At 38.5% G+C, this 17,098-nt stretch overlaps 1 protein-coding gene across 1 annotated transcript in view; it reads left to right on the forward strand.

Annotated features, from left to right (window-relative positions):
• The window catches only part of MPDZ (multiple PDZ domain crumbs cell polarity complex component), a 145,967-nt gene that overhangs the window by 9,281 nt on the left and 119,588 nt on the right, over positions 1–17,098 (forward strand). The window contains 2 exon segments of the mRNA XM_032477691.1: positions 12,839–12,911; positions 15,122–15,288. Of these exon segments, the coding sequence (XP_032333582.1) occupies positions 12,896–12,911; positions 15,122–15,288 (183 nt within the window). The 5' untranslated portion in view covers positions 12,839–12,895.

Here is a 17,098-nt window from a genome sequence, read left to right on the forward strand (position 1 = left end):
CCCAGTAATACAGAGACTCATTGAGTTCTCTGGTTTCATTGCCTTAGCAGGGTCCTTCCCTTAGCAAGAGATGCCTTTCCTTCTCCTGGCTGTCCCTCACATTCTCCTAAGTTGTGCATCCTTCAGGACGATTTGTATCTCTGATTTTTTTCTGGCTCATTCTGACAGCATTGGATTCCTCTGTACGCCCACAGAATTAGCACATCATGTTGCAGTGCACTTTCTGTTTTCTACTGAGTGGAGACCTCACAAGCTTGGTACCTGGCTTTACTTTTGTTTTGCCATATGCCTCAGTGATGGAGGCAGATAGTACAGATTGGGAGGGGGGAGAGCAGCTGAAAGTTTATAGAATTTCAGGTTAATTTCTTAAATATGAAATTACGAAAATGAAATTGAATGTGAAATTGCATATTTATTTGTATGAGAATGGAGGTACCCTGCACAAGTATCTTCATGCTAAATCTGCCTGTGCCTTATGCCTAGGGAACCGTAAGTGCTGGTTTAAAACCTGCTAAAATACTGCTGTGTATATATATATAACATTTTTTTGGCATTGATTCTCTTAAAATTAGGAAGCAATATCAGTTAGCCATTTTGATGCTAGTAGCGTTGTGAATGATAATAATGCCTAGTGCTTCTGTAACACCTCCCCTTTTCTAAGCACTCTGACACACTTTATCTTAGGGGATTCTGTCAACTGAGTCACAAGAACAGTGACTCAGACGTAGTGAGTCTTAACTGTGTTTGCTGCTTCGGTGGGTGAAAGAAGACAGAGCTGGAGTTCTTCCTTTGCGATCAGATTTCACTTTGACGGGGAAATGATTCAGTTCTTCTGGACATCTGTGACCTCAGTCAGCACCCTGCTGCATCTCCTGTTAGCCTGGTGAATGCTAAGGAACTTTCTGGGCTTTCCAGATTGCCTTGTTGCCCGCCAGCTTTTTATCTTCTCCCTTGCAGCTTCCTCACCTGATTATTTCTTCTTTCTCTCCTGTTTGTGTCTTGCCATACATCAAACCTATTCCCTCTCCCTTTGTTTTCTCTGGTTGATAACTTAATACTTTTTGAATGTCAGTTCTTTGACTAAGCTGAATTTTGGAGTTTGCAGTTGTTGGGTTCGTTTCTACTACTTTGAAGTGTATTAGGGGGGTGATTTCGGGGATCCTCAATAGTACTCAATAGTACAAAAACTACATATGGTTTTCAGCCATGGGAAAGCTATCCTAAAGCCATGCACTTTATTGACTGCATAGGTAAGACATGGTGCAGTTTGCAAGTCCCAATTCAGAAATGATCGGTTTTCCCTTGTGTTAAGGAGTTACCCATTTAATAAAGCTGGTAAACCTCATTGCAAATCGGAAACAGCAGACACTAGTAGAAGACAAAATAATAATCACAGCAGCTTCTGTATGCCCATTGCTTCCAGACACTTTGCATACATCATTGTTAATGCTCACTTTACGGCAGCGCTCTGAGAGGTTAAGTGACTTGCCCAGGATTTCGCAACTGGTAAAATGGTGGAGTGTGTTTTCAAGGGAACTTTATAAAGCAGCCTGGGAACTCTGAAAGCATAGCTGCCTGAGGCTACTTAATCGGAAGGTAAATAACTATTTTCTTTCCTGTAGTGCGATTTGGTGAAAAGGACTTGGCTTTGATGCCATTCAGACCTGGATTGGCTTTTAATGTTAGTTCTGTTACTTGCAGGCTTCATGAATGTGAGGGGAAACACTTTCATCTTTCTGAGCCTCAGTTTTCTTACTTGAAAATGGGTATATCTCATGCAGAGCTGTTCGTAGGATTAAAGGAAAATGCATGTTTGTGAAGCACTTCTGGTCTGTTAAAGGAGACTAGGATATGTGAAAGCCATTTCAAAATGGTTTCATTTCAAACAGTGAAAATAATGCTGGTTCACTGTCTAAAAACCTCACTTGTGGAGACTATCTTATTCCCTGGAAGAGTTATTATTATAGTATATGCCGTAGCCGCTGCTTTTTATATGCAGTTTTATTATTGGTTGTTACTGAATAGCATTTTAAAAGTCTTCAGTGATGAGCTGTTGCTTTAGTTTGTGGATTACAACCAGGCCTTTTTATGTTTTGTATAATGTTTTAAACATTCCAATGGTGAATATATATTTGGAAACCTTTGCCACTTGAATAGAGTATTTGGTGGTGAATTTGTACCTGAGGAATGAAGTTGCTTTTTTTGTTTTGATCAACAAGATGACATGGAAAACTACACACTTTGTTGTTTAGATAATCTAGTCAGGATATATACCCAATCTGAAGACTGAATCAGATGACTGAAGTTTTTTAAGCCTATTATATCTTTCTTCTTCTCTGTTCTCAAATCCTCTTGAAGCTGAATTAAGATTACTTTTGGCTGAAACATTCAGACAATTGTTGATATTTTATTATCTAGATTTTAGGACCCCCATATAATAATGGCTGTAGAAATATGATTGCTTAATAAAGATTTGAGTTATGTGAGCTTGGGGAAGTACTGATCTCTTTGACCTTCTACTTCCATCGTGGTAAATTTGGTGTTAGTAAATTGTTACGGGAAGAGTAAAAGCTCAAAAAATTTTTTATGTCTTCAAATAAAATGTTTGAAGTTATTAAGCATCAATAATTGCAAAAATGCATTGGTTTCTTCTGTCAGCTAAATTTTAAGAGTTCTAAATTGCACCATGAAAAGAATTGCGGAAGATGGGCTCAGAGCAAGAGTGTGACCTTTCGCGAGCCCTTCTCAGTACACGCGTGGTACTTCTCCGTGCAAAGAGTTGGAGCTAAACCAACAGGGACGCAGACCTCCAGGCACCACAAGCCTAGTACAGGAGAGGAGAACAACCACATTAAATATCACTCCGACATGGTGTGGGTTTCCTGTTAGAAATTTGAGGCTGCCCTTTTCTGAGTCAAGTTTGTCAACGTTATCTTTGTTCTTATCCAAATTCAGCAAGGGGGAAGTCATGAAAGCCACAAACTGAATTGAGGAAGCACTGATTGATGGGGAAAGATAAAAATACCTAATTGTGTGTAGTACTTATAGCTCAGTGATAGCTAAGTAAATGATATGATAAATGACACTTCATAATTTTTGTAGAAAAGATTCCAGAATGGGAGAACCGTTTAGAAATGGTGGAAATAGAGTTATTTTAAAAGTTATGGGGAAAAGCCCTAGAAATGACCTTCAGTGCCAAGCACGAGCTCGAGCCAGTTGGATGGGACAGTAGGCTGAAGCTACATGGTTGTGCTCTTCTGGGCACCTGCCATCTCCTAGCCCCACAGTTTCATCTGGATTGGAAAGCTTGTCTCTCTTCACTGTTGTTGAGGGCTTCACCCTAAGGAACCATTGAGTCACAACTGACAAAGCCACATGTGGTTGTTTTGTTCTGCCCCAGTATCATCGTTGAAATCTCACAAGCTCATGCTCATTGGGAGGGTGGCCAGGAATGACAGAGGTCTTCTGACTGTCATGCCTCCTCAGTTGATCAGTCCTAACACAGAGCAGCTGCCGGCCATGTTTCAGGGTCCTGTGGGGTTGCTTTGAGTATTAGGGGTTTTCTAAGCACCAAGGACGCAGTTTGCCTGGCCCACTGGAGAATTGCCTCCATTCCAGGCAGGCAAAAGAGCAAGAGGCAAGGGCCTGAAGTAATTTCTCTGGAGAATTGGTTGCCAACCGTAGGAATGACACCAGGGAATTCTGTGGCACTGAGTTAATCCTTCTGTACATTTTTTGGTTTCTCCCAAGAAAATGATGTGGCCGGAGTAAGCGCTTTCTGAGCAGCTAGCTGTCTTTGATGTCTGATGTTAATTCACTCGTTTGCCTGCAAGGGCAGCCCTTGGAGGAATTCCCCTGCCTGGTTCTGTCCAAGAAATGTGCCCAGCCTGTTGCATCTTGGCCCTTAACGCTGAAAATGTGGTAGCAAACAGGGCAAACTGCCCAACAATCTGAGTTCCTTTGAGTTTAACCAGGGAGTGACAGAACAGAGGGGGCTATATCTTCATTCTCAGAAGCATCTCAATCTTTTTTTCTGATCACCACAGTTGGTGTGAGTTGATTTTTGGGAGAGGGTCCCTGTATATAGGGAGGGATATGCTAAGGAGAGAATATGATGGATAGAAAAATGTGTAAGAATGGGCGCGCAGGGAGAAGGTGTTGGAGCCTCCAGTCCTCAGGTAGTGTGTTGAGTGTGTGTGCTTTATTTTTTTTAGAACATGAATAATGGTTGAGGAAGAAGAAATAAATATTATACAGTGGAATATAAAGAGAACTGATCTGTCTAATACATTTTTTCTAAAGTTCAGCCATTTAATAGTTGATTAGTATAGCAGCCTGAGGTTCTAATAGCAGACACGTCACTGGTTTGTTACAGAACCAAACCTCAGTGAACGTTAGCTTGTCTGTGACCTACATGTTTTTTTGAGGCTCCTTTCAACCATAAAATTGACGTCATCATTGGGTATGAGCAGTAAATAAGGGAGCTTGACTGAAAAGCATCACAAAATATGAATGTGTAAGTCTGGAAGTGGATGTGAATCTGGTAAAAGGTCCTTATAAAGTTAATGTCTTTGTGCTTTTAAGGAGTCTGCAGTTAAGGAGAGAACATGTTATATATTTTTGAAAGGACAGTGAGCCCTTCACCTCAGGCCGACAGTCCTTAAAAATAAAAGGAAATAGCTTTCAAAACCAAAATAAATGTAATGAATATGTTTGTTAGTGACAATACGTTGTTGGGTAAGTGTATCTATAAGTAAACATCCTAATATCCATTTTATATGTATTTTCCTCTTCAGTAGGTTTTTTTTCTCCCTATTGGGAGATTCCTAGGAAAAGGAATGAGATAAAAATATTTTCACCAGAATTTGTTTGGAGTATACGGATTCTTGGTCTAAGTAATTATTGTGATTTATGTATGTCTACATAATTGTGGATCAATATGCCTCTTGTCCATATTAGCTTAGGTATAGTATGTGACGTCATTATATTGAATTGTCATTTGAATATACATGAAAGATCAATGTTCTTTCAACTGAAACAGATTTATCCTTATGTACTCTTTGGGGTTCACCTGTCATTTCCAAAAATGGGGATTTGGGGTTGCTCAGCAACATCTCTTCCTGCTCTGCTGCTGAGTCTCTCACATGGAATTGGCTAATCTGAGGCCATGAGGTCTGCTTCTAAGGCTCTTATCTAAAACAGCTTGGTAAAACTAGAAGCAGAGTAGCCATTAGGAAATCAGAATAAAGCTTTGTTTTTAATTGTAAACATGAAAATTCCTCTTGAGATACTAATTTTTGAAGAAATCTTTACATAATACTTCCTTTCATTTGTTGGAGTTAAAAAAATCTAGCCTGAAGAAATTTGCCAATGGTAAAAACTTTTTCTAAGTAATTTAGTGGTTTGAGGTGAAATCTTTTTTTCTTGAGGAAGGATAATAGGGAGAATTTGAGAAGTATTGTGAATAAAGAAGGAACTAATCATCTCTAGTCCTGTCCTGCGAAATTAGATATTAACATTTTCACGTGTTTACTGACTTTTCTAATTTTTGTTATTAAAAATTTTAATGTACATTTTACAGTGTGTATATTACAGTGACTCCTCATGTATCCATCTTTCAGTTTTAATAGCCACTGGCTCTTGGCCAGTCTTGTTTCTTCTGCCCTCTTCCTTTTTTTTTGGGAAGCAAATCCCAGACATTTTACCATTTTATCGATAAATATTTCAACCCAATTACTTTTTACATATATACATTTAAAACATTCTAAAATTATAGTTTCCTTACAAAAAATGGAGAAAGCTAAAGTACTCCTTTTGATCTCTCTCTGATCTACAGCTACCACTTACATCTGCCCCTAAAAGTAACTGGAACTGTGATTGATTTTATAATGTGTCCTTTTAATTCATTGCTGAAATGATGAAAGCACATATTTACATATTTACATGGAGCGTATGATTTTATATATTCTAAAACTTGTAGATTAAGTGATACCAAACTACTTATTCTGCAACTTTCATTTTCGTTTTTGAGATCTGAATTGTGAATCTGTTCTTAAGTGAGTCTAACCCATTTATATTTTTTGTGAGTATGGATATATGAATTTACTTTAGTCCTCTTGTTTTGTGTTTTTTGTTTACTGTGCTCTTTATTTTTCTCTCTGTTCCCAAGCTCTTTTAGATTGCTTGAGTATTCTTTGTTCCATCTTTTTTCCTCCTGGTTTATAAATTATAGATTCCATTGTAGTGTTATTTTTCATTTTAAACATACGTATTCGCCTTATTTTTCTAGTGGAGTTTGAAGTGAAAGTATTCCTCTTCTCCTATGACTGGAATATTTTAGGCAGAAATATTTTCATTATTTGTGAATGTTTTCCACAGTTACTATGGTTTCGTTTATAGAATGAAACCTTGTCAGTCAAATGTCACATTCCTTTTTCAGTAGTGGATTTTTGGTTTGTTTGCTTGAAACCTGGTCATAAATATACTTCCTAAAAGCCTTATCTCATGATACAGTCACATGAAGGGTTACAGCTTCAGTAGATGAATTTTGGGGGCATACAGTCCAGTGCATAGCAGCATTGTAAGATACTGTATAACTCAGCCTTTTAAACCCTTGATCAGGATAGAGCTTTATTTCTAGAACAATCGTACCGCTGACCTGCTGTTATTTTTACGTTCTCTTTCCAGGTGGTTGGTGCTAACCATCCAGTCAGTAGCTCAAGCAGGAAAGCTTGGCTTCATCCCGGGCTCATCTGCCTTACCTCTACGTCACCAAGTGCTGTTGCTGATGGCTCTTCTTCGCTTCTGTCTCCCATCTTCATTTATTTTTCACTTTCATCTCTGTTTTTGAAAATACCTTTTACCTGGCCTTCTTGTTTCCAGTTGTTCTTCCTTTGGCTGTGTCACTCACTGTCCTGAAACAAAATTCATATTAAATATCTAAACTCCTCAAGAGTGGTGTGCAGGGCCCTCAGAAGTTTAGCCTGTATCCACATCTCTAGCCTTGTCATCTCTGTCTTTTCCTTCAGCCCCAGTCCAGGCGTCAGCACCTACTGGCAGTGCTCAGGAGGGACTGTGCGCTCCTGCCTCTGTGTGGGGAGCAATTGTCACTCCTTGTGCCCTAACTCCTGCCTGTTCTTTAGGACTCTGTGCAGGGGTCTCTGCCTCCAGGAAGTTTTCCCTTTCTCTTCAGTTTGATGACATCCGTCTTTTTTCTTCTTTTATTTTAAGTGTCTGTTTACTTGTTTTTGTCCCATTCACTTGGTGCCTGAATTCCCAGACTGTGTCCTCACTACCACCCAGCAGCATGCCACGCCAGTCCTGTCAGTAACCTGTGAGTTGTTGAATCCGTAAATAACAGAATCTGAGTTCTTTTCTAACCCTGTGACCCCCTCGCTGTGTTCGACTTGGGCAGGTACTGTATCTTCCCATTTTATAAAGGAAGGACAAGACTATTCAATCAGTATTTGAATTATGTTGTAAAGGCAAGGTTCCTTGATATTTGATTTATTTTTCTTGATTTTGGAAGCAAAAAGGATTGATAAATTCTGTTATTATTCAAGGAATTCGGAGAGATTTAAATGTCAACTGGAAAAGAAAGATTTTGTTCATGAGTGCTTTTTTGATCAAGCCTGTAAAAATGAGGGAGAAGTTCTAACGAACAGATGCTAAGAAGAGCTGCCTGCTTTCTGTTGGATGATTGCATGATGTTGGTGGGTAGTGGGACATTTCTGTGCTTTTGGAGCAATGGTTCGGTAACCTTACCCTGGAATGTGAATCTTGACCACAAGCGTCAGTTTTGCTGTCATGGCCAATTGACTTTACGGCAAACTACCTGCAGGTTACTGCAGTCTTGCATTTGTCTGCTGACTTCAGGTGGTGCTGAGGCAGCTATGAAGGAGACAAATGCTAAATTTAAATGCAATGACAGATGCTGGGTGACTTTGACAAGCTGCAAACTGTTGCAGCAAGCTCTTTTAATGGTGTACTCCTTTTACAGTCAGAGTTGTTTAAGATAACTAGGAAATTGTATGCATTTGGGGCAGTGTCTCTTAGTAGAGTTATTTTTAGCATGAGACATATTTTCACTCGTTAGTTGCCATATACCCTGCATTGGGCAGAATGATTTGTTTTGTGTTTCAAACACTGATTCTCTACTACACAAAAGCTGTGCCTACATGTTACCAGTACAACTTGTTGAAAAGTAAAATGATTTGTTAATTAATCCGTTTTTGCTTCTAAAAGAAACCAAAGAAGCTGTCTGATTTTTACCCTTGGTTGCAAACTAGTGTTATTAATCAGTTTTTGGAGAGTCATATGCTTACAGCTAAAATCTTTAGAGATTTATAGAGGATTTGGCAACTCTGCCATTACATTGAAGTTCTGCCGGAAGCGTAAAGTCCTTAAATTAAAAATGCTTTTTAAAATTTGAGTCTTTCCTAAGCTAATAGATACATAAGTAGGATTGCCAGAGAAAATAATGGATGCCTGGCTAAATTTGAATTTCAGAAAATCAACAAGTTAGTGTTTAGTATACCCCATGTACGGCATGGGATGTACTTATGCTAAAAATTTATTCATTTATCTGAATTTCGGATTTAACTAGGCATCCTATATTTTTATTTACTAAATCTGGCTGCCTTATATTGACACAAATTTTTAAAAGCTCAGAAGAAATGCAGTTCAGAATAAGTTTCTCCTAATGTCCTCCAGCCCTCTACATTCCACTGTGTCTTTGGAAAGCTTACAGAAATAGTCTATGCTTTTATAAACATGCACGGATTAATTTTACTTACACCCACATCTTCCCCCCCTTCTTTTATATAAAAACTAGCAACTTAATACATTGCCCTGCTCATTCTTTTTTCCTATAACAATGTGGAAAATAAGGGACAGTGTCATCGAGTGAGTGGGCGTTTTGAAGTTGGGTAGAGTTGGATTCAAATCTAAGTTCTCGGACTTACTAGCTCTTTGACCTTGGGTAGGACCTCAGCCTCTTCCTTTCCTCTGTTGTCTTATCTGGAAAATGAAGAGAATAATGTGCCAGGCAGTGGAGGATGCTGTGGAGAGCAAGGTGGTCAGGGTCGCTGCTTCCCTGATGTAATGTGTGTAACTGCAGTCTCACAGCACTGTGGTGCCACATAGGGACCGAACTCACGGAGCCATTGTTGATGCGCCTTGTAGTTCTGAGTGCCCTCACCATGGAAACAGACAGCAGTGATATGGCTGCAAGCGGAATAAATGAACAGCAGCTAGAGGGGCTGCTGTGTGGAAGCCAGTATTTTTTGTAGTATTGGAATATGCTGTTCTCACTGTGTTGAGGGATTTAGTACCTTGAAATATAATAGCCATGTTTTTAAGTATACTTTAAATATTAATATAAGGAAGCTTAATTTTTTTTCTTGGGGATTTTACTTAAAATCCTGCATTTTAATAGTGATTTGTTTAAACATACATGGGCATTATATAAATGGTGAATATTATTGCTCTTTCTTTGATGTACCTACCCGTAGTTTCTAAAATACTTAATTCTGTGGGGAGGGTATAGCTCAGTGGTAGAGTGCCTGCTTAGCATGCATGAGGTACTGGGTTCAATCCCTAGTACCTCTATTGAAAATAAACAAACAAACAAACCTAATTACCTCCCTCACAAAAAAACATAAATAAATGAATAAATGAAATACTTAATTCTGACTTGTTCCTGCCTTTCTGCGGAGAGTTGGCTGTGTTGAATTGTCTATACCAGTCCATTTCAGACTTCATCACTCTGGGTCCCTATTTCTTTCTTTTGTTTCTCCTGTGTGGAGCAAGGTCTACACAATTTCGAACTTGGATAGAGGAAGAAGAACGTAGGGTGAATCTTCCTTCTCTCGAGGGGCAGCAGATTGTAGAAGTTAAATTAATTGACTCTGGAGCCAGAATATCCGGGTTCAAGTTTAAGCTTCATTAACTACTAGTGGTGCAAGTTACCTAACTTTTCGGTGCCTCAGTTTCCACACTTGTACAGTGCGGAGATTGTGTTAAAGGACTTAATTGGATAACATGCTTTGAAGGGTGCAGAGTTTGAACGTAGTAGATGCTGAGTGGTTGCTGTTACACCACTGCTTCTGCCCCAGGAATAATACCCTTCTCTTTGTTATTGTATCCGTGTCTTATTTCTTCTCTTTACTGCCCCTGTGATTCATCACTGCTAGCATGAATTGCCCAGAAAAACCCAGACAGCATTCTTCTGACATGTATTGAGCTTTCTTCACATCTTACCCATTGGCCACAACCCACTATTATCCCCCAGGTGCCCTTCTGTCTTCATAGTGTTGAGGCGGGTGAAGGGGGAAGGGTGTTTGATCGTGGGGTGGTGGGAGGGCGACAAGGAGAGTTCATGTCTGCAGTTTGATGGGGATGGACGCCATCCCTCCATCTCAGAAAGTCTGTGATTACACATGAGTTTTACACTTAGATCTGAGTACTTGGTGTAGGGGTATAGGGCATAGAAAGGAGCATTTTTTTTTTTTAACCTCTTGTCTCTGTCATGGTTACTAATGGTGAAGTTGGAAGAGCCAGGTATTTTAGGGGCATCAGAGCAGGGATGACAAACTGTGAAACTAATTTTTTATCAGTGAAATTCAGAGGAATGGAGCTCTCATCTGGGAATTAATGTCACTGACTTGTAGCTGAATTAAGCATTTTTTCTTAAACCTTTATGAAAAGGGTTTCTCTGGGAAAAATAAAAAAGTAGTTCTGGTTCCGCATAGCTGACTTGTAGGTGAACTTTTGGATGACGGAGTTCTTCTCAGTTGGGAACTGCTTACTCTGTATTTTCTCTGCAGATTCCTCATAAATCAGTGGGCTTCCAAATCCATGGGCTGCCCTCCTCTCCACATCATGAATACTGTGTATCTTTCTGAGTTAATTTTTCACAGGGGGAAGAGGATAGTACTAAATTTTATTGTGTATACCAAGTGCTTACGCATATGATTTTATCCTTTCAAAGCTCTATGACTATCATTCATTTGTAATTAGAGATTGGCAAGATCGGAAAAGGTAGGTAAGTGACTTAACAGGGGCATATAGCTAATAAGTGGTCAAACAGATTTTTCCCTTTGGTCATCAGATGAGGGCTTTTTCATTGCTATCATGCGTCCTCTTGGGTGGTTTGATTAAATATATCTTTGTAGACCCTGGGTTTCCTTATATTGGGGTTTCTTTCTTACTATTTTTTTGTCAGAAGTTAATAGTTTTTTGGGGGGGACCTAATAGTATGCTATTTCATGAAGGATTATTATATTCTCCTTGTAAATAAGAATAAAAAAGATGACTAGTTTATTCCTAAGGTCTCCCTGTACTTTTTGTACTCCTTGCAAAATGTGCAGTGCCTGGCTTTGGAATGCTAATCTATATGGACTCAGTAGTGATCCTATATATATATTTTAGAGTTAGGAGTTTTGCAGTGAGCTAGAAATTGGTATGTATTATTTATTTCATTTATCATAACCCAATGAGTAAATGTGCTTTCTAGGAAAGTAAGGTTTAGAGGATAGGCCCCTTGCTCAAGGCCACACCACTCATGAGGTTGCAGTTCCAGGCTAGAGCCAGTGCCCTCTTTCCTTGAAACCAGGACACTTTTTAAAACAAGTACCAGTAGTCGAGCTATCTGACTGCAGTGGAGTCGATGTTTTAAACCATGTATTCTAAACTGGGTTAAGGAAAATCAATAGGTACTGTTCTCAGTAATTACACAGAGCTAATTGCAGGCGTTGACGGTCTGTGCATCTGCTCATACACATCACATACTTTCTCTTTTCCCAAATGCATTCTCAAAGAGATTACAGGGGGCAACTTGTTCCTTCTTGGAGAAGCTCCCTGTCTCATCTTCCACATGAGCAGTGAGGATGTCTGGCCGTCCATTACTTTTTTTCTGTTGAAAGAGTGACTGACTGACTTCCTGATGACTCAGGGTTTTCTGCAAGGCGAAGGATCTATGTGACTGGGAGTCAGTTGTGCAGAATTGTTGGACAGCAAAGATTAAAGGCGGGTTAGTGATGTGGATATTGTCAGTAGGGATCTGCATCCAGTACTTCAGAGTCCAAATGAGTATTATCAGAGAGAGATGAGATCTCGTGTGAGTTGAAGGAACTGAGAAGGTTTTTGTGAGAGGGAAAAAAGAGAATGATATAGACAGGAGAGTATTTTGACTAGTTTAAAAAAATTGGTTTTTTTCCTTTGTCTTTTTTTTTTTAAATAGAGTTACTGGAGATTGAACCAGGACTCGTGCATGCTAAGCATGCACTCTACCACTGAGCTGTACCCTTCCTCCAAATCTTTTTAATGTTGTGCTCTCTTTTATTCAGTTTTTTGTTCATGATTTACTATATTATCTTGCGTTGATTCACTTACTGCTTGAATGTCGTAATATGTGTCTGTATTGTCTTCCCATTTAAGGCTGTGAGCTTTCAAGGGCAGGGTCATATCTTCGACTTTCTACATTCTAATGTTTTTGCCTACAGAATTTCTCATGCAGAGCCAAGTAAACTCCTTCCTCTGTGGGTAAGGATCTGTACGTGAATCCAAGGTTATAGTGGTCTGTGTTGAGAAGCTTTTATGGAAATATTTTGGATACTTATACTGTTCTATTTAAACCAGTTTTTATGCCTTCTGCCTTATTATGTGACTGTTATCTGAAAATATAGGATAATTTTGAATAATCCTAGAATGATTAATTTTTTTTGCCAAAAGGAAAACTATGTCATGTCAACAAGATTTTATTGTCCAAGAGGATTTAGTTTTAAAATATAATTTTAAAGTTCTATTAATTAAACCATTCCATTTTCTTTCTCCCTAGAGTTCCATTGTAGTTGCTGTTGATAATCATTGTAGAGAACACTGAACTTTGGAAAAAATGTTAGAAACTGTAGGTAAGACCTATTTTTTCCTATTTTTATAATAATTGAAACTCCTTCCACTGGGATCTTTGAAATGTAGTATATTCTACATATCAGGATTCTATCTATAGTAATTTAGTTTGAAAAATTTAATCCACTAACATTGTAGTAGGATAATGTGTTTCTATATTTGGATGGTTTCATGTGAAGTGTTACAGAAAACATGTCATTTACAGGCAAAAGTTAAAAGCATATGAAATATTCTACCAGTTACGGGTTTTAAAAAAGCTTAATGTAAACTCAGTTCTGATTTATGAACCCAGTTCTAGTTAATATTTGTTTCTGAATAGCTCCAGAAAGTTTAACAGTATTTTTAATACTGAAAGATCATTGCCTATCTCTTATTTTTACTTTTTTTGGGGCAGGTGAAGTACTATTGAGCTTTGCTTTTAAGTTGATAAAAGTGTTAGTAACGAATACTGACTGCAGTAAAATTGACTGACAATTTAAGGCAGTTTAATTTGGCATGAGATAATTTAGGTTGAAATATCCAAATTTTCTAGGCTCATGGGTTAATCTTTTTTTCACACTGCTCTTTAGTTTTAGAGAAACTAGTTTATAGAACCAGTTTCACGTGTGTCAGGTATGGTCCGCCCAGTTGTCCCCCGTCTGACACTGCAGTCCTCACCTTTTCCAGGGAACTCTTTGCGATTGGAAGGTGTCTGGATTTCACTGTGGTGCCTTGATGATCATTACTGGTGCCTTGACACCTGCAGGTTTTGAGGGGTGAGGGGGTGGATGGCTGGAAAGGAGAAGGAGCTGTTTTTGTGGTTCTGGGGATGATTACTGTGACTTTTGTTCTTGGTGGTAGGCCCGTGATGAGAATGCATGGGTGTGTGTTTCCTTCGTCACCTATTTTGTACTGAAGGTCCCATACCACAAAGACGGTAGTCCACACAGCAAAGTTCCTCATGAGAAAGTGGACGCAAAGGGGGAATACAGAATTATTTAAACCATTACCTTCTAATCATTATTCTGTAGGTTATTACTGAGCTGTACATCTTTCAAGAACCGACATGGGAATTGACGCTAGATTTGTATTCTGAGATACCATGGGAAATACGACCCAGAATAAAGTTCTCTTGCATATCTTTTTTATGATTTGCTTTAAAAATTCTGCATAAGAGTGAATATTGTTTAAATTTGTGTTTGTGTGTGAACTCATGGTCAGCATTAAATCATGTCTTACTATTTTAATTATGCAGAGACAGTTTCCCTGTCTCTGCATAATTCTACATTTGGTGCTGAAGAAAGTGTCTCTGGTGATAATTTTCTCTCTTTTCTGATTGCAGTGATATGGCAAATATTTTAATGGAAACACTTGTTACCATCATGCATCTTTTAGGACATGTATCTGAACGGTCGCTATATTTAAAAAAAAAACAAATTTGGCTTTCCTTATAAGTAAGGGAGAGAAGGAGAGAGAGTGAGTTTTGAGGAGATGTTTTTAACAATTATTTGTGGTAGAAACTCACTCACTGGTGGAAGCGTGCATGAAAGATGCTAGGATTACTAGGGGTACACTTATGGAAAATACTGACTTTTGCATCTTTGTGCCTGATACAAGGTGATTAGTAAATTTTTGACTTGTATTAGTTTTATGCATACATATGTACATATGCTGTTTAATTTGGGGATAAGGCATTTAAAGTACTAAAAATTGTGCTTTTGAAGGGATATGCATTATTCTGACATATTTTCAAGTAAATTCACAAGTACACAGTACTTTGCCTCTTAATATGAATTTGTCACATGTTGGATGTTATAACTCATCAGTGACATTATTCACCTTTGCATACTAGCTAAATTTCTAATTTTTCTTGTATGTAAAATTTTTAAGTGAAAATAACAGCATTTGCAAAGTCACAGAAAGTGTGGTTTTCATTAGTTTTTATACAAGAGTTGAAATAGCTGGTATTGGACTCAAATATGCCTCATCTGAGTGTCTGTACTATACAATTAGTTACATGTAGCATACACTATAACCAGTTCCCTGCTTCCAGAGAAACTTTCTTGCTAGAGACTTCAGGGTTTGAAGGCTATATTTATAGTGATACATGTCCCTCCTTTCTTCCTGTGTCAGTTGTGAGCTCTTGAAAGGAATAGTTGTAGGATCTCTCTAAGTGTGGTTTGATGCCTGTCTTTTGACTCCTGTTATTGACTAATGCTGCTCTTTGGTTTAGACAAAAATCGGGCCCTGCAGGCAGCAGAGCGCTTGCAAGCCAAGCTCCGGGAGCGCGGGGATGTAGCCAACGAAGACAGACTGAACCTTCTCAAGTCAGTGCTGCAGAGCCCGCTCTTCAGTCAGATTCTGAACCTTCAGACTTCCGTACAGCAGCTGAAAGACCAGGTAGGCTGTGAAGCGCCCAAAGCAGGCCTTCGTGGCATGGCGTGCATCTTGTGAAAGTCTTGTGTTTTTTTCTGAAAGGCTGATGTTTGTATGTGTTAATGGATCGTTAATGAAGTCATTTAAACCTCCAAATGAGACGTTCAGATTCACTGTGGCTCCTCCACCCAAACCCCCAGTTATTTTTGCAGTGGTTGTTGCTGTATATTGTAGATGGATGACATTGTGTTGACAGCTGTGTGAATGCAGAAGGATGAATTCCTACAGGAGAAGGACATGATAAAAATATGTTTAAGGTGGATGGCTGTAGGCCTTGGTTTCCATCATCACTAAGACTCATTGTTCGTGTGATCTTGCTCATTGCGATTCAGGCATTTAGTGCACTTACAAGGTTTCAGATGAGCCTGGATTTGCATGTGTAATCATGTGTGTGAGGAAGGGAAATCACCTCTGTTTTGACAGTAAGGGGAATAATTACATTGTCATCAGTTAGAGGAATTGCAGTTCTCACTTCTTAAAAAGAGTGTAAGTAGCAATTGCTCCCATGACAGCATCAGATGGTGATAAACATTAGAACTTCTAACTGTAAGTGTTTTATTTCTGTAAAAACTGTGAGCATTAAAAAGCCCTAGGGTTTATATTAAAATTGAAACATATCACGATGACAGAATGAAAACTGGAGTCAGATGTTCTTTGAACTTACATAATTTAATCACTATTTCTCAGATTTTTAAGAAATATTTTTGAAGTGGTTGTTATTCTCACAAGGTTTGAAGTCAAGATCATTATGCCTTCCTTCCGAGTTAATTCTGATTCTGCTGTTTTTAGCATTAGTCTAATGGTTATGGATGACTTGCTAGCAAATATTCTACCTTAAAAGTTTAAACTGAAACCTGAAGTCTAATTTCTTAATTCAGTGAAAGTACAGCTTCAGTTAAAAAAAAAAAAGTGCCGAATGCAAAAAGAACAAATAGGAAGCAATAGAGAAGGGATTTGTTTAATGTCACATAGCTTCTTAATCTAGATATTTTGGAAGTCAAAAAAAGTAAGTAAATAAATCGAGAAGAATCTTTAAAACATTTTTTTCTCAAGAGGATTTCTACTTAATGATTTTAAAAGTCATAATCCTGAATTAAGGAAAAGAGGTATATTTCGTATATGTAGTTATGTTTGTTTCCTTTGTAAATTATTAAGATTTTCTGACTTCAAATACTCATTTCAGAATGGACTGGCAAGCTTTTGGAGAAACCAGTAACATGAATATAAGCATAATTACGGTGTGGAGAATTATCTGGTTTTACAGAGAGTGTGAAGATGGTGAACAGACGTCTTCTCCCCTAATTGTATTACTGTAGAATATGATTAGAATGAGAGGAAAACTTGAGAAAGTACTAGTAGGTATGTTAGGAAATAGACCAATGAGGCAAAATCTCCCTTCCAGCCAGCCGCACAGAAGAGAGTAGCGTTTGTACTCAGCACACCTGCTAAAAGCAGGGGGAGACGTGGGCCTGCTTGTTGATGGGCTCGTTTTATTATTCCCAAATGGAAGTAGGAAGTGGGCTCTAGAACTGTTTGGGTCCCATGTGATTCAGCTGAAATTTCCTTGGAAATTACTGAGCATAGTATTATCGAGCCTCATAGTCTGCGAACTATGTACAGTGTGATCTTACTCTGTTAATGACAGACCCTAATGTACGCTTGAACAGCATGGGTATGAATCATGCAGGTCCACTTACACATGGATTTTTTTTTTTTTTTCAGTAACTGCATCTGTGTACCATAGATGTGTTTTCTCTTCCTTATGATTTTCTCA

The sequence above is a fragment of the Camelus ferus genome, chromosome 4 (genome assembly GCF_009834535.1).
Source record: "Camelus ferus isolate YT-003-E chromosome 4, BCGSAC_Cfer_1.0, whole genome shotgun sequence".
Classification (NCBI taxonomy): domain Eukaryota; kingdom Metazoa; phylum Chordata; class Mammalia; order Artiodactyla; family Camelidae; genus Camelus; species Camelus ferus.